This window comes from Anoplopoma fimbria, chromosome 8 (genome assembly GCF_027596085.1).
Source record: "Anoplopoma fimbria isolate UVic2021 breed Golden Eagle Sablefish chromosome 8, Afim_UVic_2022, whole genome shotgun sequence".
Lineage (NCBI taxonomy): Eukaryota > Metazoa > Chordata > Actinopteri > Perciformes > Anoplopomatidae > Anoplopoma > Anoplopoma fimbria.
The window spans coordinates 12,212,441-12,238,127 of NC_072456.1; the positions used below are offsets into that span (position 1 = coordinate 12,212,441).

General features: G+C 38.2%; 1 protein-coding gene across 1 annotated transcript in view; it reads left to right on the forward strand.

Annotated features, from left to right (window-relative positions):
- Positions 1 to 20,128: 20,128 nt before the first annotated feature.
- The window catches only part of hmcn1 (hemicentin 1), a 79,111-nt gene continuing 73,552 nt past the window's right edge, over positions 20,129 to 25,687 (forward strand). Inside the window, exon 1 of the mRNA XM_054602116.1 lies at positions 20,129 to 20,384. Coding sequence (XP_054458091.1) covers positions 20,129 to 20,384 — 256 coding nt within the window. The remainder of the gene's footprint in view (positions 20,385 to 25,687) is intronic.

Sequence of the window (25,687 nt, forward strand, 5' to 3'; positions counted from 1 at the left end):
CTCCCGACAAAAGCTGTGCGACCGCCACGCTAACTATGACGTCAGCAGCGGTGGGCGGTCCTACAACGCCCACTCGCACTGGGGAAGGTGATGAAATCCAGGATGCGGTGTATGGTGAATGGCTTCATAGGCAATTTATGTTTAACAAAAAAATCAGCTTAAGATAAGTGCAAGCACTTCCTAGGTATTACAGTTCATCAGACTTCTAATGAAGAGGAAATAGTGAGTGGTTGAAGTCGTCTACTCAAGATTAAAGAGATTTAATCATTCACATACAGTACCAGTCATTCAATGGTTTTTTGTTTTTTTTCTACATTGTAGATTAATATTGAAGACATCCAAACTATGAAGGAACACATATGGAATTATGTGGTAAACAAACAAATGCTCAACAAACCAGAATATGTTTTATATTTTAGATTCTTCAAAGTAGTTGAATGAGAAGGTGTGTCCAAACTTTTGACTGGTACTGTATAAGTATTTCTATGACTACAACATTGTACAAATACTTCATTATATAGTTGGAGTACGTCCCCTGTGAATGTTATTCCAGACTACAGTTTATTACTTGATTATTTTTTACTGACACATATACAGTACATTTACTCTGCATTTTAGTTGGTAAAGTTGGAACTGGTTTTACTGGTTTGTGTATTAAATTTGTGATTTGTAGCCATGGCTGTCAGATAATTAACATTTAGGTAAATATTTAAAGGAGCAAACAAATGGGTGTTATTTAGTAAAGTGCAAGCTCCTCAAAACTGTACTTAAGTAAAGTACTTTAGTAAATGTAGTCACATGTAGTTACATTCCATCATGGTACTGTATGATCTGATGGTAATAACCATTTGCTTTTTGATGATCCAATTCTTTTTTATAACAAAGCTTCAGTGGAAATATAGGCCTAATTATTTGTTATGTTCATATATTGTTAATTGTTTGCCTCATGGTGATCACCAATGGGTGAATTTTGTTCACCCAGTGGCAGAAAAAGTTAGATTTTAGAACTTTCACATACTAAAGTTGCGAATCCATAGTGAAAAACATTCCAATACAATTAAAAGTGCTGCATTCAAACAAGAAGACAGTTGTACTAGTATCTACAGTAGTCATTGCAAAGTAGAAGAAAGGGAAGGAAATATAAATGAAATAAATTGCGATGAAGAAATGAAGATAGATGATATCAGCATTATTTTATGACATGTTCCTTAAGCTTATATTTGAGTACAGAATATGTCTGGACCAGTTGGATATTCAATAATGAATGTTAATGAATATTCTTCAGGAGTTAGGTCAGAGAGCAGTCCATTAAGAAGGTACATCCAGGCTCAACCCTCTCCACTACTGCTCATCTAGAGGAGGAAGGACCCATTCACCTGCCTTGACTGAACAGAGCTTATTACTACCTCAGTGCATCAGTAATTAGATTAAAGGATAAGAATTGCTTCAATACCAATGTGTCAGCCAGCTTTTGTATCTGCATAGTGAGTGTGTGCGCATGTCTGTAATTGTCTGCATGTGAAGTTGTTGGTGAAAGTCTGGCACCGAATGTAACTAGGGGACAGCAGCACAAGATCATTTAGCCGTAGCCCTAAAACCATGCTGACCATTGTGGTAAAAACCACAGTGTTAACAACCAAAGCCAGGGGTCCAGTCAACGCAGATTAGGTTTATCAACACAACATAATCTCCTCATAAAAGCTCTTGTGCTGGAATTATAACAACAACACGTTGTGCTTCCATCCGTGTGGGGGTGACATTCCTGTCAAGGTGAAAGAACTTATTGCTGGCTCATTGGCAAGAAAATGAATGGCTGGTTTCCAAGGATGGACACCTGCATCGTATTTCATCACTATTTTTTATTTATTTTGTAGCTGTGTCTTTGTGTGCCTGGATTGCAGAGGGAGAGCCAGCATACAGACGGGCCAAGAAACCAACCAGCTTTAAGGTCATATCACCGAGGGTGTTTTCAACAAAATTGAATTGAAATTGAAGTACGATACAGTGCATGCTATCACTGATGCATCACTATGCAACTTCCACATGATGATAATATTTATGTCTTAAAATAGATTACAGAGTGCAAACCTTCAAATCAGCACATTTTCCTTCATTTCACACAAAATAAAAAATACTCTTCTAGTCTTTCATTCACTAATCCGTTTAAGTTTTGTCTTTGCAAAAGCTCCTTTGTCTGACTTCGGCATTTGGACTGTCTGCAAAGGTGAATGAAGACCTCTGGCAAGCAGTCAGTCCGTCTCCTCAGCACAGCGTCTGGGGTGTCAAACAGGGAAGTGGTGATTACAGCTGACGGTGCGCAGCCAACCGACAGGGGCCTGACTAAGTTTCTTAAGTAGGTGTTTTTATGAATTGGATTGGGACCAAAAGTGGGAAAGAAAGCTTACCTTTCCATTATGAGATATCATCCTGTAAATCTAGCCTACAGGTTTTAAGTTTAATCTTCGTCTTTTACCTGTCCCTACCAACAATGTGTTTCACTGTAAATATATTATTTGCAGCACAGCTGTTGAACAATTTAATGCCTTATGGTTAACATTTATACTCCCCAATACTCACTATGGCTATGTTTTATCAGACATATTGACAGTAAAATCAAGAGATATCTTAAGGAAGGTGATTTTCTTCATTAAACATCTTAGATTTACTGAGGAGTTTTATCTCTGAGTTGTTATCAAGTACCTGTGTGTGTGTGTGTGTGTGTGTTGGCTCCGTCTTATTCCAACACAAAGGATACGGCCCTCATTTTGCTGAGTCGTCTTGTAAACTCTGGCGCCCCCTCATTCTTTCATTCTACAGAGGTTTGTTCAGTGAGGCTGCACAAATGTGTTCTGACAAGGACACTATGAATATTTTAGGTATCTAGGCCCGGCAGTAACACGTGGCAGGCACTGCTGTGTGGACGGTGTTGATGTAAGCAGGATGTTCAAGTCTTGTGAAGAATGTAGAGCGACATTGCAGTGTTGAAAAACGCTACTGAAGAAGGTTTTTTGCTATTGCTAAAACAGAATTTCTGAAACAAGGGCCTTCTTTGTCAAAACTCTACACACAAAAAACTAAAACATGCACAAAATAAAAAATATCTTAAATCTCTTTAAGCAAACACATCATTAAAAACTATATAAACTCTTCTATAATTGTATTTTTTGCATCACAACAGTAAACACAAATATGTAATAAATAAATATTTTCAACTGCATTTGGCATTTTCATGTGTAGCATGCTGTAAATCTAGACTATGAACATAAAAGTATTAGGGAAACAAAATAATTTGTTTATTCTCAATACTCATAACAGTATTAGTCAAAATTAGTCCTCTAACTCTCTCCAAAATTAGCATCCGTTGCACTCAAAAGATTAAACTTGAATCCTATTCATAGTGTTCAACCTCTAATTTCTAAGTGATCTAATTGGTTACCGTAAAGCTTGTCTTTTTTAAGCCTAAATTAATTCAATGTATACTGTCAAATATTTCATTTAGCAGTATATGGAATTAATTTACTGATATCATGCACTTCATTCTCATCAGCGTGGATTATTTTTACACTAAAATTATTCTGATATTGTTATCATTATTATCATAAAGTGTATAGCTTGGTTTTGCATTCATGTATTATCATATTTCATTGTGTATGGTAATGGCCAAGATGGCATTGTGTACCTTTAGTGTAACAGCAGCCTGCAAACTTGTAGCTGCCTGTCGGAGTCATTTAACTGGACTAACAGAGAGTTTTGAACCTCCCGACCCCTCACCCTGGGGCACTGAAAAAAAGAACAGTGCCATGTGAGTTACATAGTCCTCTGATAAGGTACTGATAAACTGTGAAACTCTTTAAGTTAACCTTCTCATGACAGACCAATGACATTGACTAAACAGAGGCAGTTGTTTTTCAGTGGGGGCCAGCTCATAGGTGAAGACAATCATTTATTTTTACTTTAGTAGCCTACTTTATGGTCTGCCTCATGAAAACTTCAGTCAATACTTATAACTCTTCTTCAAACTCATTGAATCCCCAATAAAGTCAACATAAAGTCCTAACACTCTTTGAGTTACAACAGTGTGTGTATGTGGTTAACCATAACTTTAATTTGATGGACGTGATCATGTAAATAAAACTGATACTGTGTTGTGAAGTGGTGCATGCAAAACAGCTCAATTTTGCCACATTTAGATAAAAACAATAAAAACAGAGTTGAAGTCACCTCTTTAAAATGACTACATTTTCCAGACTGCTTTTTCAGAGTTGCATTGAACTAAATGTGGCCCAATAGAGCTGTTACTTTGAACCGGCACCACTTGCAACCCATTAACCTGCATCTGCATAAACAGTTGACACTGTGAGCCGTCAGTTACAATTATATTATAAGTTATCGCAAACAACATCTGCTATAACTGATTAGTGTGAATGTGCAGATCCACAAAGGCTGCCTGTAGTCAAACACCCTCACTAGTGTTTCCCACAGATCTGTGCCAGGCTCTTCTCTCGTCCCAACAGAAGGAAAAGTCACAAGAGTGTCACGAGAGTCTAGCTTTGTGTCCCATGTCAGTACACAAAATCTCCCAGACAATCTTTTTTTTAAACCCTCCGGCCTCCTGTGGTCCGTCCCACTCTGCAGGAAGTGGGTCAGTTCAGTGAAAATACACTGTACACATGCGTGTGAGCACACAGACACACAAATCCAGATTTTGTAGGAATAAAAGGCTTGGTAAGCATCACAATGAGCTGCTATGTTGACTTAATGTTGAATTGATCTCCCTGCAGGACACACATATAGAAACAACAGGCCCTATGTTTTGATTACAGTAAAATACTGCATTAGCCTCACTCTCTTATTTCTTTCTCTAGTCGGCCAGAACCTACTGTCAGATTCAGTTTCAAAATTGCTAACATAAAACTACTCAAAACGCATCAGCATTGAAAACAAATGTGAGGAAGACAAAGTCATGCATGTATCAAATTTGCACAGAATTTCAAGCAAATGGACGACATACCTACTACACCCTTAAGCAATCAAATGATACTGTGGTGTCTTGGTCTTGTAATGTGCAGAGAGATCCAGAGGTCTTGAAAACACTTGCGTCACGTCTTGCCCTCTGATCTCTGCATTTAAACAGTGATGTAACAGCACCAGGCTGTGTAGCCTGTTTTGGTTACTTTAAGTTATGTAAAAACTTAAAAATAAAGTATAACAATAACTAATAATGTCCCCGCAAAACAATACCTTGCACAGTGTTAAACGAACACATTTATCTCAAACAATTCTCACAAGTTAGGATGATGTCAACAATGCACAATGCATGCAACGCAAATCTGACAAGCATATCTGGGTCCCTTTAACTGATCAATGACTTTAGAGAACATCATATCCACATCTATTGATGGATTGATTTTATTGTTGTGGTAGAAATCTATGTACAGATGTGAGCGTGTGTGCAAACTTATGTGTTGCGTAAATGATTAAGACAACACATGATCTCTCGTACTGCTCATGCTGGTGACCTAGACAGCACCAATTCAAAAACATGCAAATCTGTAGACTTGCATGTGACAGTGTGTTTGGTCTCAGATAATTTCAATCACTGGCTGCTCCTATCTGCTCCTCTGCTCTTCTCTGTCTGTCGGTCTCATCTCTCTCTCTTATCATCCTTCTGTATTAGCCTATGATTCTTATGTTTTCTCTTTTTGTGGTGATGATTTGTGAATGCTCAATCTTTTCAAACACAAAAATAACATCAGTCATTCTTTTTACTCTTTATATAACTACGTGGGGTTTTTTTTAATCAGATGCCGAGCTGTCTTCTCTTTTCCTCACAAATTTTAAAACAGGATTATCTCAACTGAATTCATAAAACCTCATACATATTACACAGTGCCAGGAGCAAGCGTTTCTGTTATCCAGAGATAACAAATCTAAACAGATCAACACATCACATGGAAGCCTAAAGTCAAGAACGAACGCAATGCATCATCAAACAAGCACATGTTTACAACTAAAAATGTATCCGTGGATGTAAATTATTCATAATAAAATCCACATTACAGTACTACAATTTCTGTATTCCCTCATGTACAACAGATTATTTTAGGCGTTTGTGTTTCCTCCAGGACAAGTAGCTGGGTGGAAAGAGGACATCAAAAAAATAAAGAGGCAAACACGATATGTGGAATTGAAGTCAATGCACTCTACCTTTCCCTTTGGTGTTTAATTTCTCTGTGTCTTTCTTAACGAGATCTAATATGGCACAGCTTTCCTCTTAGCACCCATGGTGACAACTTGATCAGTTGTGTACCAACGGCCAGCTCATCACACACTGGGCTTTCCCTAATGAGCTAGTTAGCAGCATTTCCCCTCTGAGGAATAGTACAGCGATACACATTAGTGTTGTGATTGCCAGGAACGTGTTTTTGAGGCCATGGTGAATGGACAGTTGTATGACCACCAGTCAGCTGTCTCCACTCTTATTTGAATTTCCTTAAGAAAATTGTCAATTTCAACTAACTATAAACTATGACACATGTATGGCCAACAAATAACTATGACAATACATTAAACAGGCAGTCAGAGAATTTGTCAGAGAACACTGCATACACATTTAATCATTATTCTGTTCACACACTGTGTTGTTCAAAGGGAACAACTGGGGCCTTTAGCAGTACTGCTGATGTTGCAATGAGATTTTTCTGTTTGTCTTGCTGAAAGGGGTTAACTCTAAAACGGGTGGACATGAAATCTAACCTGGATAACATCATGGGTCAAACTTCAAGTGGGAAAAGGGACACACAACTCAAATTCGTGTTGTGCACACATCTGCACACGCACAGTGGCTGTTGGAGATCAGTAATATTCTGTTTAAGCAGTTTAACTTTTAACCAGTGGGCCTCCAGCAAGGAAGCCTTCGATCCCTTTAACCCCAGTCACATTTATATAGTTATAGCCAGAGTGATTGGCAACTCACACCACCAGCGTCACAGTAGCAAGTAATACTTTTAATCCCAGGAAGGCAATTACTTTTCACAGAAAACCATCACCATTAACAAACCTTGTTGTTTGCACAGATTGATTGTAGAAAATACAAAGTACATTTTACTATCTCACCACACTGGCAAGAGTTAGTATTAAACTGTTGTAGTTGTACCTGAGATTCACCCTTATCAGCTCAGCTGTCTGGGTCGAGGAGCTTAACTCAGAATTAATCAAGGGGCACCAAAGTAAACTGGAACATTTTAGATTTTCTACTGATTAACAGGAGAAATGACCAGACATAGAGTCACATGTTAGAGCTTCAGAATTGAGTGGCGTTATATGTAGGTCTGGACATTTGCTTCCACATCCTTTATTGGGCAGTTGACCTGGTTTCTATATGCACTGGTTTCTTCAGAGTTCATTTGGTTTGCAGCTTTCATTGTGACTGTGAATTTTGGAGGCGCGTTTTTTTAAAACATTTATGCCTGTATTGATATTTAAACATGCTTCATGCCTACTCTTGTTTGAATGTATCACAGGTAGAATGCCTGATCTTATCACTGCAAGAAAGGTTGCCTCTTAGAAATTGAAGTCAGGGCTTCTAATGTACTTCTTTTTCAACTTCACCATTTTGTGATTAACTAAAGCAGACGATGTTAAAGTCCCCAACACAGCAGTGCTGTAACAGGAGAGGCCATGACATTTACAGTCCAGGCTAGAGAGTGAATTAATTGTGGAGCTGTGGAGAGACCAGAGTGCTAATGCAGGTTGATAAATATGTGGTAGTCCCCTGTCTACCTTTTGCATACTGTATGTACTACAGAAAAACACAGACACAGTATGCTTTCGACTTTCTTTACAGCTACAGTTGTGCAAGTAAAGAGAGGTAGCATTCTGTTTGGGGCCTAAGGTCAAAACTGGCATCGATGTTTCCTGTTTAAATTCAGCAGCCCAAACAGACACAGAGCCAGTGGCCTTGATCATATGACTGCCCTCTCTGCTCGTTAAAGTATATAATAACGAGAACCTGTGCTTATCTTGTGGAAAATTTGCAGATCATTCTCCGTGTTGTGATTCCAGCAGCTTCTGTTTTTATCATTGTTGTCTGTGATGTCTTTTGTTATGGCAGCAACTGTAAATGTCAGAAGGCATATTCCGCCGTGGCAGACCATAATATTTACTTTAGAAATTGGATCATAACAAATCCATGGCTGTCTCGCTTCATGAATATACATAATTGAATAAGGCACAACAATGTACCATATCATTGCATTAAGGGAAATTACATATTCATGTTAATTACATAACAATTTGCACAATATTATATAATAGATCTTTCATACATTATAAAATACATTATATTATTTAGCATTTTTTTTGCTGTAATTATTGCAAAAAAACTGGCTTGTGGGAAAGGTTAAGTTAGATGGCAGTAATACAGAAGCTTGATAAATAAAAATGTTTCATCACGTGTCACTTTTTATGCTTTGTTTCTTTAAAGAAATGCTTTGAACAAGTAAATATAATAAGAGCTAAAGAGAGAAAATAAAAGTTTTTTTTCCTACAAAGCAACCAGAAAGAAGAGGACAGTGGATAAATTGCAGCAGCCAGACAGCAACGTGAGGTGCTTTTTAAGATGTATTTTTCAGCCTTTTTTGTCGATGCATTAATAATGCAAACCGCCTAAGATGGAGAGGCTTCTTTAAAAATAGTCTAATATTGTGGCTTGTTTCCTTGTGTATCTTGTATTTTTCTCAAGGTCACATTCCAGCAGTGAGGGACAGTGTTTACATTTTGGCCTGGACCTTATGTTTTGGTCAAAAACAATAGCTCACATTTTCACAATCCTTTCTTTGGCCTTCCTTAAGGTCTCACCAAGATGTTTTCATATTATAATCAGGACACACAAACAGTCCTCACAGGGCTGAGAACAGGTTTGTTCAGCTGGAACTATCATGTTTTGTTAAGGTTGCCATCATTTCCTTTTAATGCAAAGGACTAATAGTCTTTGTTTTTCCATAAAACTCAGACATCACACTTTGGTGCTTAGAGAAAAATCTAAATACCCACATTTTGCATTGGTTGATCTAAAATTTAACTTTTTAGCCCTTGACATGCACAACAAATGTAACATTGATTACCGCAGGCTGCAGACTAAATGGCCCTTTCAAGTCTAATATGCATTAGTGCCAGTCAACTCGACATTGTTTATACACAAAAGATGGATTCTTGGAAATGATATGGAATAGATACATTCTGGTTGGATTTGATCCAAAGCTCACAAAAGGTGCATTTAGTTTGAGAAACCTCTGCTGTCCATTTCCTCAATTACTGAACATTTGGGTAATCTTCTGCCTTTTGCCCTCACTATGCATGACCGGAAGCATTTGTGAAACTGTGAAAACTGTATCTGATAAACAAATTCAATAATAGTGATGCAAATCAGAAAACGATGAGATTGTATAAAACAGAGTTTGACCACTGTGCTTGGAAGAAACAAAGTATGACTATTGAAAGATGAAAAGGCTAGTACAACACAGCAACTACTAATTAAACATTTTTACATTTATTTTGGTGCATATTTCCCCTAGAAACTGATTCAATATGCCAATTTCTCACTAGATACCATAAATGAAGGAAAGACTAATTAAAGGCTAAGAGATTGTAAAAAAATATTGTTAATGTAGATCAAAACTAATTAAACTTTCTGCCTACCCACCAGGAATTTTAGCTATAAGACAGATATTTTTTCATAATCCAGTGCATATAGACTTCCCAGTCAGATGTAGGCTAAACAAGATGACACCAGAGCTAGACACACATATTAAACTGTTTAAACTCCCCCCCTAGACCTTTAGGACCAATGCAGACCAATGAAACCATCTTTAACTAGTACACAAGTTAATAGTTTTCTCAAGGAAGATTACAAGCTGGTAAACTCATTTTAAAACACATGTCACATTTGACCTTTAACACAATTGTTTGTCATATTTTACTTTACTATCCAAATCAGTGGCATTGGTGTCCTTCTTTTAACTGACAAGAACTAGCTAACACTATCTGACGTTAGCTCCCTAGTTTCAACAGGTGCATTTTTGTCACCCAGTTCTAGCTTAGGTTAGCATGTGCAGCTAGCTACAGGCTATAACATATTTGGCTGTAAAATATTGCCACTACAATTATTAAGACACATAGCATAGTTAATAGTTCCTATATCATTTGATAACATCCTTAATGTGGATATTTTTGACTGAGTTGATTTGGAAATAAAAATGTGTTGTTCCATAATTTTAGTTTATTTATGTACAACTTCAGCTAGAATACTGTAGCAATTGACTAATTAGCAATCAGTTAGCTAAGCGCTAGTTATATATTTCACTCTTTATACCTGTCCTGTATGACAACATAAGCTACCTAGTTTCGTTTGCTACCTAGCATAGGCTAGCATGCAGAAGATAACATGATTGGCCATAAGAGCCTGCACTCTACAGTGATTTTGGCCTATGTGGATTATGTAGTGACCAACTTTTCTCATTTGTCAGCAATACTTGGATTTTAAATAATTTGTCAACGTTACAGATATCTTAATGCTAACATTACATGTAAAGGTTATATGGAAGATGAGGACATGTGAAAAATGTTGTTATTATGACCATGAGCTAGCTCCCATTGCTGTCCATTCATTTACTTTTGTGAATATTTATTGTTTTGACTGACAGGGACAATACTTTACTCTCTTTTTTAATCATATGAAGAATCTATGATGCATGTAACGTTATCTCAGTAGCCGCCTAATGGTGTGCAATTGTTACATTTTCACTTGCAGGCCTATCCGTCATGCTGCTCATGATAAGTTTGACCAAGGATGTGTCGATAACTGCACTGTACTGTGCATTGTGGTCTTTCTTTTCTTCACGTGTATGATGTTTAAGACATGTAACTCATAGTTTTACAAACAAATTGGTGGCAAAAAATGTTTTTGGTATGAGTCCACCAGACAGATATAGTATGAAAATAAAGCACTACATAATGGCAGACACTAAATCGGAGAACATATATATTTTGTTTGCACAGAGCAACAATTCTGTGGAGAGGCTGTAGGAAAATATGTGGTGGGACTCACATGCTAACTAGAGGCAGAGAGCACAAATTATGGAACACTTCCTGACCTTGCTCAACAGAGGCCAAGTAAAAATAAAAATACCTTGAACAACATTGAATTAATTCTTGGCATGGTTTTCTACAAGTGATAGAAACCTTTGATTTACTCGACTGAGCAGATGTTACAATGATGAGGCTTGTTTATTACGCATCTGTTCAACTGAAGAAAGCCTGTATTTCCAAACATACAGCAGCATTTTTGTCCATTCTCTTATGTAAGATAAACATCCATGAGTCAGCTTCCTCAAGGCCATGGGAAGTGGGACTTACTGAAACTTGTCTATTTTTTGACTTATGCTTCCTTGTTGGGTTGCATTTGGAGACATTATGTTCCCTTTCATACAAACACATAAATGTATATGAACACATAGTATGTCTGATGCACACACAAATGCCTTCAGTCAACAGAAGATTTAGTGGACTGTGAAAGACTTTATTGTCTGAAAAGCCACTGTGATTATAATAGAAGTTCTTCGGTGGGATAATGTCAGGGAGATGTTTTGAGAAAAGGTTGTATGGGAATAGATAAAGTCTGCTTTCTCATAATATTCTAGTGCACGTGTGTATCTACTTCTTGTTTTGTATCGTGTGTTTGTGAATGAGAGGGGGCTGCCTACATACAGGTGTGTGGGTTAACTTAAAAAGGGGAGAAAGAAGCAAAGGATGGAAAACAGGAAGGAAAACATGGGAAGCAGATGTTTATGACAGAAAGAAAAGAGTGGAGTGACATCAGCAATAAGGGTAAGAGGGATGCAAGGAAGGGAATGGGATGGAGACAGAGAGATGAATGGAGTAAAGTAACAGAAGATATCACACAATTCAGTAGAGTTCTCTCTTCTCTTCTCTTCCTACTCTTGTACAGTGTGTGCTGTGGACAGATTGGCACATAGACAATAGCCAATTCGTCAATTTAGTTGAGAGGTAAAGAGTGGAAACTGAGTGTTTCTCCTGCACAGACTTAGATATTACAGTAGTATGGAACATGGACAGCATCATGTCCTCCTAACAGCTTTGGTTTTACTGTGAATCAATTTCTGCTGTAGGATTAAACTTGGTGTATTTTTTTTTGACAAATCCTCTGTCCCCAGGAGGCAGCAGTAAGTGAGCACAATAAATGCCTTGGTTCTGTTTATTACTTTAAATTCTGTATTTATCTGTTACTTTTATGAAACCATGTATCTTTTTAATGTTCAATAATTTGTATTAGCAAATCCTTACATTTAAAAAACTGGAACAAACAAATATTCACCATTTCTGCTTGAAAAATATGTATCAAATAGTTGCAGATTAATTTGATTAAATAATCAGTTAAGGGGGAGGGGGGTAATCATATGTGTATGACCATGGATACCAAGGCAGTGACAGCCACAATGAATTGGGACAAACAAGTTATTCTTCAACTGTAAATGAGGATTTCGAGTTTACTGTCGGTCAAGTTATGTTCTTGCTAAACCACAATTTGCTCTGCCTCTCTCTCTCTCTCTCTCTCTCACCCTTCTTCTCTGTAAATCTCTTTGACTTTGTGATACGCCTGTACACTTACATGCGCACACACACGTACACACACCACACCTGCAGAGACTGCTTTTATGGTCAGTGAAAAACAAAGCCTGAATGAACGCTTAATTACGTGATCATCATTAACGGTAGCTTTCAAGATAGGAATGTGCAGACCACATGGTAGCAGATTAAAGAGGGTGACAGAGAGGTGCAGTCCAGTCAGATCTGGGTCAGACGGAGAGAAGCTTCTTCTTTCTTTGTCTGTCATTTCCATTATCAACCAACTAGTCTGTATATATTATTTTTAGTTATTGTGGATTTTTTTTAACCTTTTAACTTATTTAATATTGTTTACTGTGTGATTACTTATTTACTTATTTATAATACTTGTTTTGATCTTGTTTTTACTATGTCTCTTGTTTGCACTATCCTCACTGCTGCTGTAATCCTGCAAATTTCCCCGCTGCGGGACTAATAAAGGATTATCTTATTTTATCTTATCTTATATTATCTTACATAGTGTGATGAACGACCGCTGTCTGTCATAACTTTTCAGAAGTCAGATGTTGTAAATTCTCATTGTTTGAGTTCTGCAGTGGTTTATGCATTAAAGTTACAGATAGTAGTAGCCACATACTCGGTTAAATGTCTCATTGTTACTTTTTTATACCTTTCCCTTGATGTATACAAACTCCTGATAAAAATAGCAAGGAACAAAGAAATATTTTCATTGTGTGTGACTGATGTCTGTGTTGGTGAGAGAGAGGATGAGAGAGTAAGAGAATGGGGACAATTGTTTGTGCACACAAATGCCGGTGTTTGCGTGGTTACCCATGCCTATACTGTACAGTGTGTGTTTATGGAAGCAAAAGACCCAGAGTGGGAGACAGAGAAAAAAAGAAAGAATGGAGAGGGATTACAAAGGATATGTTGGTGTGTATGTGCCCAACCAGTGAGCCTCATTGGCCAGATGAGTTGTGTTCCCTACAAAAGAGTGACTTTAGTGAGATGAGAGGCAGTAAACCCAGGGATTAGGGTCTGTTGGGCAACAGAGCACAAGGCCCCAGGGCAGGTTTCTGGTTGGTTTACTGGGGGGCTGGAGCCCATGTGTCATGTGGATCATGTTTGGAAGACAGAGGGGCTGGTGTTGGTGCTACAGTCATGCCTGTCCTATGACTCTGCACTCACAAGCCAGTAATTAGGCAGCTTTAGAAAACTGCACACACTCACATTGGGGAAAGAAACAGCTTAATGTGGTTCACCTAGTTTATGCAGAAGGATTATCTCACAAAATGATCACAAACATATGCAAAGGAGCTCACATGAGGAACAAACTCACCTTTTCTGGAACTTTCTAGCCTGTTTCCAGGTTCTTTCAGAGAACAATCGAGATGAAAGATGACGTGACTGACTGCTAGAGGCAGAGAGCAGTGCAGGAAGGAGAAAGTTATTGATGTGAAACTATTGTGCCATGAGTTTCTCACTTTTTGCCTCATGTCATTACCTCAGATTTCTTCCTTCTGACAGGCTTTTGTGCACCTCTCTTGAGTGACAAAGGACTCGATTTTATACAGAGAAATATAACAGAATTGACTTGACAATATATATTCCCACAGCTGTTTTGGTATGTTAAGTGAAATATTCTCTCTCAATGATATCTCTTGATATCTCGTTTGTCAGCACAGTTTTGCAAACAACATATTATTTAATTCATAGTAAAGACTAAAAAAGACTGCAACATGTAATTTCCAATTTCTAGATGTGCATAAAGTTGTCCTTATTTTTTGTCAAGGTAGAGACTGCCAACGATTTACCTGAACATTTTCAACTGTGGCCCCTCATTGTTAGTCATCGAAAAAACATCCTCCCACCATATTTCTCAAACCTGTACTGCAGGATTTTCAAAATCATCAAAAGCATTTTGTGTAACAAAAATACTTGAGACTGTATATTTTCCTCCTCTCTTTCCTTGTCTCCTTACTATATTGTCCCAAAACTACTGGTAGACAAAGGGGAAAGTAAGTCTCATATGATTTTGTAAGAGCTTGGGTGCGTTTTGTTGCCCAATGGAAAAGGAAGTTATGCAACTATAATTTCGAGTCCATTGGATTCTCTGGTTTGTAAAGTTCCGTAAATCTTTGAAGGAACTGCCTCAGGTCAGTGAATTCCTGTTAAGCCATCAAACCTTCTTCAGAACATAAAAAACTGTTCTGTAGCATTTTTGTGCAGAAAGAAACAGACGCAGTGTTTTCCAATTATACCTGCATTAACAGCCACAGGAAGATCAAGTTTATCTATTTTAAGCAGCAATTTTGAGTTATTCAAACCTAAGCAGAATTATGTACAATTCATAAAAAGACAAGAAAGGTATTGCATTTACAGTATCTACAGTTTTTAGAATATAAATACAGAATCCAAATTATGTAAATATGTTATAGATTCCAAGAAAGTGTAAACAAATCTGGTCAAACTAGACTGTAATATGTGATGTCATTGTGAGACAAGTTGTGGACCTGATGCAATGATAATGTAAGATCCATGCCATCTAATAAGTCTAATAAGTAAATAATTAACTCATTGTCTTTTGCTACAGCTCTTGTAGCCTTGGCGGTTGCCTTGGGACAGTGTTTGTGCCAGTGAACAAATATCCTGTTTGTACAAACTGTTCAAGCTCTACAGTAGAAAGTTGAAATTAAATATTTTAGTTACTGCAATTTCCCAGATTATTATATATTATTATTATAATTATTATTATTCAGATGATTAAGGGTAACAAATGCGAAATGAAAACTGAATTTTCTTTTCTAATTGGATATGATCCTACCACCTAAACTGAATATCTTTCTGTTTTGTGAATGGTTGATGTCTATCTCCTTATTGAGTAACACTTTTATAGTCAAAAGGTCATGAAGGTCCATTTAGATGTGGGCCTGCTGAACTGGGTTGTTGCATGGAAACAAACGTACAACCTTCTACTGAACGCCAACAATGTTCACCTCCCATAACTGATCGTAAATCTCTTCCCTTTGGCATTGCAGAATTTGCCTTGAAAACAATCTAAAGCATTGTGTGTGTGTATCGGAAAGAAATATCCAGCTTGTGTGTGTTTGAAATGATACACTTACATTCCCTTATACACTTCCTGCTCTCTTTCTGAAATGACAACTACAGTATCTCTCCACCATTGTAAATTTCCCCACTGCAGTACTAATAAAGGATTATCTTCTCTTATCTTATATTTCCAGGGAAGGGATATGTATTCATAGTATTTTAACACATCTACTTCAGCATATTGCCTTTGGATGAGTGTGAGTGAATGTTTTAACAATCCCTTATTGTTATTATTATATTTGTTCCTGTATGAACTTGTTGGGAACAGGATGCACATCAGATGTGATATATTTATGTTGAGAAATGTGTTGTGTAATCACTGCCTGCATACTGGATTTGTCATGGTCCATTTTCAAAAAGCTCTATTTGTTTACCATGCAAAATTCTCGTTCCACATCATTTGAGTGTGCCTTGGTTTGTGAGATTTGGATTCTTATTTGAATGTTTCCGTGTAACTTTCAATTCACATCCTAAAGACCTGGGGAAATGAACTAGGGGAAATGCAAGACACTTCACTTACCAATACCAAATCCCTTAACAGAGCCATGTGATTTGAAATAGACTGATGACATCTCTTTATCTTTACCTTTTTTGTGTTTTTTTCCCCCTGATCTCACTTATTCAGCAATATACAAATATACAGTTTTAAAGCCCTGCACTAGCAGTAATATGAGATATCTGCGGTGTACCAGCTCCTCCTAGTGGCCAAATATGCACATTGTTTGCAGTTTATTATTGTCCAAGAGGAGTGAAGAACAAATAATGGTTGCAGAGAAATCAGCTATTGTGAACATTTGAGTGATTTATGATGCACAAGATACACTTGTATTTGTTTTCCAAACAATTCTTAAATTGGATTACTTGAAACTAAAGCAATGCCTCACAGATAATTCATAACCAGGTAGTGCTGTCAGTTCCAAACAAAGAGCTATCTAACTGACCAGGATATTATTTGCAGTCAATTTCTCCCTAATTCTCCTTTAATTTTGTTCCCAACTCATTCACTCACTTTTCATTTAGAGTTTTGGCTGACATGGATGTGATGGTATTGGTTATATGTTGATTTAGAATTTTTATTTTGTGAAAATTATAACAATTTTAGATTTAAGTATGCCCAACTCCATCTGAAAAATATTTAGAATATAGTACACAGTTTTGACAGAACTAGTTGGTGCAATTAACACGTAATAAGAGAATGTTAAAAATAAACATATTTTTGTTCTTAGAGATGTTCAGGAGACCACTCTCTATTCATTTCTCATAAAATACCCCTGCAACTTGAATACAGTTTAACACTGAATGAACATCCATCATAATTCTAACACATCATACTTCTGATATTCATCAGCGGTAGCTCTTCCATGATTAACCTTTAAATGGTTATTGTTTGAAGTATGATTTTAAGTTACAAAGACTACTTCTTAGCCAAAGAGGCCTTTTTTAAAAAAACATGAAAAGCACAGGTATAAATAACTTAACTGGTTATGGCTACATTATATTTAGCTGCTTTGGTTTCAGGCAGCTGGTATAGACCTTTTCACAGCAGACATATTGGCTTGAATTATTTCTACATACATTTAGTATGAATAATATAGCTCTGGACTTGGAACACCTAATTCAGTAGCAAAGACCACACCTTCATCAGATGCGTTTTAAAGATTTATCAAAGAAAAACATGGTTGATGAGCGATGCTTGAACCACTAGTAGCTCATCTGTTTTGCGAAATGTGTTGTGTGGAAGCTTCGACAGGAATCCGCCGCTGCACCTGGGCACGACGAACCCAACCAGGTATGGTTGAGGAATGGTGATGCTAACAAATGGCTTGGAGCTGACATTAATTGTGTTAAAACACCTGTGCTTTTTCTACTATCACAAGTGAAAATGTCTGCTTTGATAAAAGCCAATGGTTTAAACTCTCAAAAACCTAAGTTCGATACAATCTCACTTGATAAGTGAGTCTTGTAGGTGTTAGGATGTGCCCAATCCCTAAGACTGGTTAGGAGGTTGTAGTTTCTCTCACCAGTTACTGTCTGTGGAGTCTCTTCTCCAGTCAGCTAGATAAGATGGAGACCGGTATTACTTATTGAAAAGTCAAAAGGAATTTACATTTGAGTCTTATAGCCCCTCAGGTGTGACAAGATGGATAATATATGATATTTAGGGCTGAAATCATCAGTGAAAACTATTGATCAAATTGAAGTTTCATCATACAAAGACTGGCTTTCAAAGGTATTGTTGTCTGTATGCAATATTGCTACTAGTACTTGATATCTGTTTTATTTGTGCCTAATTAATGACATCCACTTTATCGTCTTTCAAAGTACACATATCCGTTACTTGAGTTAAAGTATCAATACAACTAAAAGTAATCAATTACAAGTAAAAGTCTTGCTTTCCAAATCCTGCTGAAGTAAAATTACATAATTATTATCAGCTAAATGTAATTCTAAAGTAAAAGTAATGATCGTACGATAAATGACCCATGTTACTGATTTATATACAGTTATAACATTATCGGAATATAGCTACTAAAGCACTATTTAACTGTTGTAGCTGGTGGGGGTGAAGCTAATTTCAACTCTTTTATATACAGTCAGCTATCCTCCAAAGGGTCACAAGATCAACCCGAGGGGTTGTCTGTGTGAAATATTACATCATTGGAACTGTTATTGCTATTAAACCATGAGAGAAGTTTAGAGGGAAAATTCTCTTCGGTAAAAGTGTTAATAACAATGAGACAATGAAATCATCGCAAGGAGCCCAAATAATAATATCAGAGGTCAATTGGCAAATAGGCTGGGAAGCACTGTTTTAATTTTGAATTGCTTAATTTGTGAACTTATCACATGTTATTTTAATGACAAATCTTACTTTTAGAAGTAACCAGTAACTGTAGGGGCTGTAGTGGAGTAAAACATGCAATATTCCTCTCTAAAATGCAGTGGAGTAGAAAATGGATATACTCGAGGGACGTACAAGTACCTCAAAAATGTACTTAAGTACAATACTAGAGTAAATGCACTCAATTACTTTCCACCACTGCTTTTGAAGGACAAAATATTGGCAAAAATACACAGAAGCCTTACATAATTAAAACTATTTAAATGGGGTTAAATTAAGAAAAAAGGCTCAGAAAAACTTTATTTAACTTTTTTTCTTGTATTTGTTACGATGAGATGCTCCTGAAAACCAAAATGCTGTTTTTTCTACTGTTTAAAAAAAAAAAGAGATAAAGGTACAAGCTGACATGTACAGGTTGCTGGTTTCATTCTCAGATGACGCCATTCCGGAAATGGATTCCAATGTTTGTTTTGTGTGTTTTGACAAGCTGATGATAATTTAACTGGTTTTTTTTAACCACATTAAAAAAATCCTTAAATTTATAGTTCTTCACTTCCATGTTTCACTTTTTTTCGCCCCATTTTTTTGCCACATTTTTTTTTATGAATAAGCAAAATATCTACAATCAAGACTTTTTAAGAAAAAGTTTATTGTCATTTGCTCACCGAATATAAATTCTAAAGTGTCTTTAGTTGTAGGCACTTGGCTTTGTTGTAGGCACTTATTTTTTAGGTTAAAAAGCAACCACTAGGTGTCAATAAAGAGCTCAAAATCACCAAAAAAGCTGCTTTTTTAATTGTCCTGGTCTCAAACCAGCTTGTGTCGTGCAAGTTCAGCATATCAAACTATTGCGTCCTTTCTGTCAAAATGTTATGATTCACAAATAGTTCGACATAAGTTGCCCTTTTTTTTCCAAATCGCATCAGATTCCTTATTGACTCTAGAAGAAAGTCAACGAGACATGCAACAAGTGTGTTACTTGCATGGAAATCCAACAACATTACGTATTTATTACTGTGGCCTATTTATTTTATGATGGGGGAACATGACTGCAGCTCTTTGTGTGACGCCTTCAAGTTAATTGCAAAACACGGTCCCTCGAAGTAACCCCAAAAAAACATCTCGTCCAATCAGAGCACGGCTACTCTGCGCCTTGGAGACCTTCTGCCCAGCTGAGAGGTGGTCTTTGTATGACAGAGCTGAACAAGGGCTCCTGACTCTGCAGACACCAGACAACACACTGCTGCAGCTGCTGGGACCGCAGAGCTTTCTGTCCACAGAGAAGCGAGAGGTTGCGACTTCTGCGCAAAGACACTGCAGAGGAAGACGCGCACACAAGAAAGCTCCTATTCCTTTTGTTGTGTTAGCTCTTGCACCCCCCCTTTTGTGAATTGTTCTGCATTACGTTTCAGTCCACTTGTAAAGAACCCGATGTCTCTACCTTTACTTCGAGACTCATCCTGAGGTTCCAACTGGCGAGAACGAAAACATCCAAGAACATTTGCTTGAGAAGAGCATCTTGGATCTGAAATGGGCAGCAGATTGGTGTGGCTGTCCCTTGTGCTGTCGGTGCCGTTTTCCGCCGGGCAAGACACGGGGCCCGGGGCCACAACAGAGGACATCCCGGAGGGGGCTTCCACCCTGGCGTTCGTCTTTGATGTGACCGGCTCCATGTACGACGACCTGGTCCAGGTCATCGAGGGCGCGTCCAAGATTTTGGAAACGTCCCTCAACAGACCGAAGAAAAATTTGTATAACTTTGCGCTGGTGCCATTCCACGACCCAGGTAATATAATGAAAGTATGCGGAGTGAAATGCTAATCAGTTGTGGTCTTTTTTTTTAAAAAATGACATTTTTGCTTTTTTTGTGTGTGTGTGTGCAAAATGTCTGCACACACTTTTGTGATTCTTTTGAGTTTACTGTCTCTTATGACAACAAAAAGCACACAGAAAAGTGAGAAATGTGATAGTTTGCCCACAATCCGCCCTTTGAATGCCTAATGCTCCTCACACCTCCAGATGAGGGACTCTGGGGGGATTTTTGTCTCCGCACACAGATGTTCAGCCTGGCGGTCACTATCATTAGCATTCCGCCAGGTTAGTGTGTGGCTTTATGTTTGCAATGCAGCTCAATGATTATCATCACCCCTGGGTGCCCTCTCATTCTCAACAGCTAATATTGCCTTGACTGTATATCACTGGGCTACTTAACAGTAACCCTGGCTTGAAGATCAGAGTCATGTAAAAAATGAGCTGGTGTTAAATAATCAGTAGTGTTAAATAATCTCCTGAGGAGTGGTTTGGGTGTATGGCAGTGTAAACAAAGCGTTTGTAGAGCATTACATTCGATGTAATGAATCACAATAGTTTTTTCTTTCCATGTCAAATTCATCTTTTCTATCTTAAACCACGTTACTGAAGGTTATGTTTGAAGTTTGAACGTTTTGGTGATGGACAGACTCTGTGTAAGCATTTTAAAGTCCCTGTAATTACTATTTTCTGAGAGGGAGGAGAGGTCACTTACCTGCTTGCACCATCAAAGGCTGCAGTGATGCCATGTCACGGGGGTTTGTGTGCTGATTTGGAGGTGAGACATGTTAGTCATCCACCTCCAAAAAATGCTCCATCAACGGCAAGAACAAAGGGTTCATGCTCGAGTGTGTCTCTGTAGATTGACCTAATAAAGGTCAACGGAGACAGCTAGCGGCATAAATCATAATGTGTGTGTAATACTTAATAGTGTCCTTTTAAGCATTTTAGGAACCGCCCTTCTCACCACAGACTCTTAATATTGTATAATTTGTATAATATCCTGCCAGCACATCTAAAAAGTCCTAAAACATAACATATGACCCCCCCCCCACACTGTGTTTAAAATATACCTAGTTTAACTTGAGTACACTTAGTAACTGCAGAGAGATAGTACAAGATGAATCGACAGAGGTGATCTGGTGAAGAGGCGGATTCCTTTTCCAGATGTTTGCGCTCATCTGCTACATTTCAGCATGTCACATTTCTTATGAAGCTCAATTCCTCATAGATTCTGTGCCTAGAATAATAATTATATTCAACGAGAAATATGCTCAGTGTACACAAGTGTAACAAATGATGAATTCATTATTGTGTGTTTGGGAGGGAGGGAGAGGGGGGGGCACATTTTAAATCATTAGCAGATGATAAGAGAGCTGTGATGCATTGCATCTTGGACAAAGCAACAGTTTTTTGACCGAATCCTGTGAATACAACCCGTATTCACTTTCAAGGCTTGATTCATAGCAAATGTTACTACTACTGTCACTAGGAAGTCGTTATACGATACTCCTCTAACAGTAAACTGAAGCTACAACAGCGCGATCTGAAATTCTGTGTTTGTCTTTGTGTTTGTCCCTCACCATCAAGTGTCATTTATTTGTTCTTAAAATGTTTACAGGGATGTGAGAATGAAACCCCAGGGGAAAAGAGGAATGATTAGCACAGCAAACACTGCAAGCAGGGGCAGCTGAACATTTCCCCAACTGTTGTGCTGCCCCTGCCTAACTCTTTGTCCTTCTCCGGCAGTTTACCAGACTCACTGAGAGAATCCATTTCGTTTTCATAAGAACTTTTATTTTGGGTTTGCTTCATTCTTACACATACATTTTTCTCCGCTTTCCATCCGACCCAGTGCGATAACGTGGTCCCTCCTGTTTGATTTGGCTCCTTTTAAATCAGAGGCCTGGAGCTTCCCCTTTATTTACACTGCAATTTGACCCGGTAAACACTAGAGAGTGTGTTTGTGTATCTGTGTTTCTCTCGGCCTGTGTCTGTGTGAGCTTGTCTGTGTGTGTGTGTGAAGCGAGAGTGTCAGGAGGATGCCTGGCTATTGGGGTCAGGCTTGTGTGGGAAGATCAGTCAGGAAGCCTCCCCCCTTTCCTCCATCCTGCAGGGGGAGAAAAAAGAAAGCAAGCAAGAGGATACTTCACAAGTCATTTTACAGCAGCACAGGGGTTGTGTATTCTGCACTACAGTTTGAAAACGCTCCAGTGAAACAGTGGGACGTTTGAAGAATAACATTCACCTTAGGAGTTAATCCTCTGTAAAATGCCTTCCTGGACTGTACAAATAACAGTTATAAACATCAACATCTCTCTTCTGTAGCTACAATTCAGAGAACGATGACTTATCTTTCATTGAGAAATCCAGTTTTAGGCTGAGTAGTCTAGGGTGTGCTGCGAGCAGACTCTGGATTAATGGAACATTTATTTGACAGTTTACAGCCAAATAAACTTAATTTCACAACACTCCTGCAACTACCAAGTCAGGAAATCTGGCATTTATCCCAGAATTAATGTTAATCTGTTCAGGTTTCCAATTAACCATATAAAAAGACACTACAAGGTCAGAATAATTTACTCTGAGGAGGAAAGGTGAAATAAAAAGATTGCGCGTGTGTCCAAAGATTTGTTTCCAGAGTCCCCTGAGATTCTACGTTCTTCATGACTCTGCTGACGTCATTACACACACATGCTTGTCCTTGTAAACACTACCTTGCTGTGAGAGGGTGTGTTTGTGTGCGTCTCGTATGTGCTTTTGTGAATGTTAAATTAGCTGAGTATGAGATGGGTCAGAACCAGTGACACTTGTTTGTTGTGTTAGCTGTGGTCTCTAGCATTACGGATTTAAAATGTATCAATGACTGTGAGGTCAACGTTCTGACTTGGTGCTTTAATTGGAGGGTGTTTGCATCTACATCAGAAGTGGCACATTTTATCCCTTTTCCATGAAGGTTAGCAGCGAAGTCCTCCAATTTTAAATGTCAGAGGGCAAAGGACAAATTCACATAAACTTAAATTAAGTCATTATATTTATTATTTGGTTGCAAAGCCTTTGCAGTCAGTAAAGTTTTGGACCTCATCCAGGATGCAATCTCTCTCAATCACATATTGTAACATCTTGAACTATTTGCTTGTACCGCGTGATTGTCTTGTCATTTTGTTCTTCTGCATTGTCCTATTCTGGTTAGAAGTGGCTACTAGTCCCACATGATGCTCCCAATATGGATGTAAAAACTCTCAAACACAATGAAAGCTAATGATAGAGGTGCGCTAGTTTGTAGAAACTGTTTGCCGACATGTCGAAGGGAAAAGGGTGGTAGCTGCTGTCATAGAGACCACTTTTGGACCTGTCTTTTCTGGAATGCATTCATAGTGTGACAACTGTTTGTACATAACATAAGTGATGAAAGAATTGTTAAGAAAGCTTGACAGAGAAGATCAAATATCAAATATGTCAAGTTTATCATCTCCACACACCTTGCCAAACACTGAATAAAATTCGAGTGCCTGCTGGATTGAAAATTTCGGAAAGTTGCAAAAAGATGAACCCCCCCCATAACGTCATTGGAAAAGTTTTGGGGGGGAGAGGGTTTTAAACTATCCCATATATTGAAGCATACTGACCATTTAAAAGTTGGCACTAGTAATTGTTAAAGAAATTGTTTGAGAAACAGAGCCCAAACAGAGAAACATATCTCTGTCCTTTCTGACTGCACTGGATGTGTCAAGAAATGGCACAAGCCAAACAGAGAAAGGCTGAGTCATAGACTGACCGACTAGTTACTGAGCGATATCTGACTGACATCAGCTTGCTCACATCAAGAAGTTGGGACTCAGATTTTGACATTCTATCTAGTGTCTGTGTTACAGCTGTGAGTTCCGTAGATTGGTTACCCTTAGTTGATGGCCTGCCTTGCCATCCTTTTCCAGCCAGCCAGTCCAGGTCTGAACTTTAGTTAGAAGGAGATGAACCAAAGCTCTGGGCGTGGAATGATGAGAGGAGATGACGGTATTGCTTCGACCTCCTCTGCATGATCAAAGGCAGTTATCTCAGAGCTCCCTTTGTTGGTGGTCAGTGTCCATCTCTTTTTCCCTTTGTTTCCTTCTTTCCAGAGCAGCAGTTTTTGGTCTCGGCCGCCCCGCCTGTGTGAGATTACAAGGAGCCTGCGTTTAGCTGGACAGAGTCAATAACGATGCTATTAGGCAGGAATGCCAAAAAACAAGAGGTGGAGGTTTTTTGTAGAATTAGAGGAGGAGAGAGGCGTGTGGCATAGTACAATGTGTGTTTCATGTTTGCACTCTATTTAACTTTGTAATCGGTGCTCAGAGGTTATCTCTCTTTCATCTTGGAAGGCAGCACATACCTGAAGGCTGCATCGGACACTTAAGACGTTGTCCATTTTGTTCCATGTTTACAAATGCATGTATGACAGCTTTAGAGATTCCAAGGTGTTTAGAAAAGTCACAGGTAGTTAACCTCTGGATCCGGTCGTTGACATGAATAACCCATGTGTCAAATGTCTCTGTTATTTTGTCTTCCCACCATGTTGGTTTGGTTTCCTACCAGGCTTTGGATTTGTTTTTCAAACTCTGATGACTTCTGAGGCTCATCCTGAGGTCTGGAGAGTTCCTGTGCCCTGGTCGTGACCTTCAGGGCTCTTTGACATCACTGTCTGGGCTCCAATCAATATCCTCTTGACCTCTTGTTCCTGGTCTTTTGTTTGTGTTTCAGCATCCCTCAGGTAACTGTCTGAGTGCAGAGGCGTCAATGTTGGATAGGTTGTAGTGAAAAAGAGGAGAAACAGACTTGAAGGAGAAAGAAATAAAGACTAGGAAGTTGTTTTGTTACAGGATCATTTAATGATTGAGGCCTTGGGAATTCCTTGGGCATTTATTTTAGTGAGGCCACTCTGTTGGCACAACATCAGTGCCAACCATAGACTGTATATAAGAAGTTCACGCAGTAATAGTGACTGCCCCCATTGGTTTGTGGACTATGGTTTTGAAGCCTCAAGTTCGACGTTTTCGGCCATCGCCATATTGGATTTTCTATTGAGTTTTCTATAACAACTCAGGCCTTTTTCAGCATTTTTCTCAAAGTCTTATAATATTAACTTAATAAACAAAGTACGATTATTTAAATGCAGAGAAGTCAACAATGTATTAAATCCTTTTTTAAGACCTATGTAAACCACAAGTCCCCTTAAGCATTGTCGTCCAGTTTTCAACTACTTAAGAGTATAATTTGCCTAATTCAAATTAATCTGCATCGAAA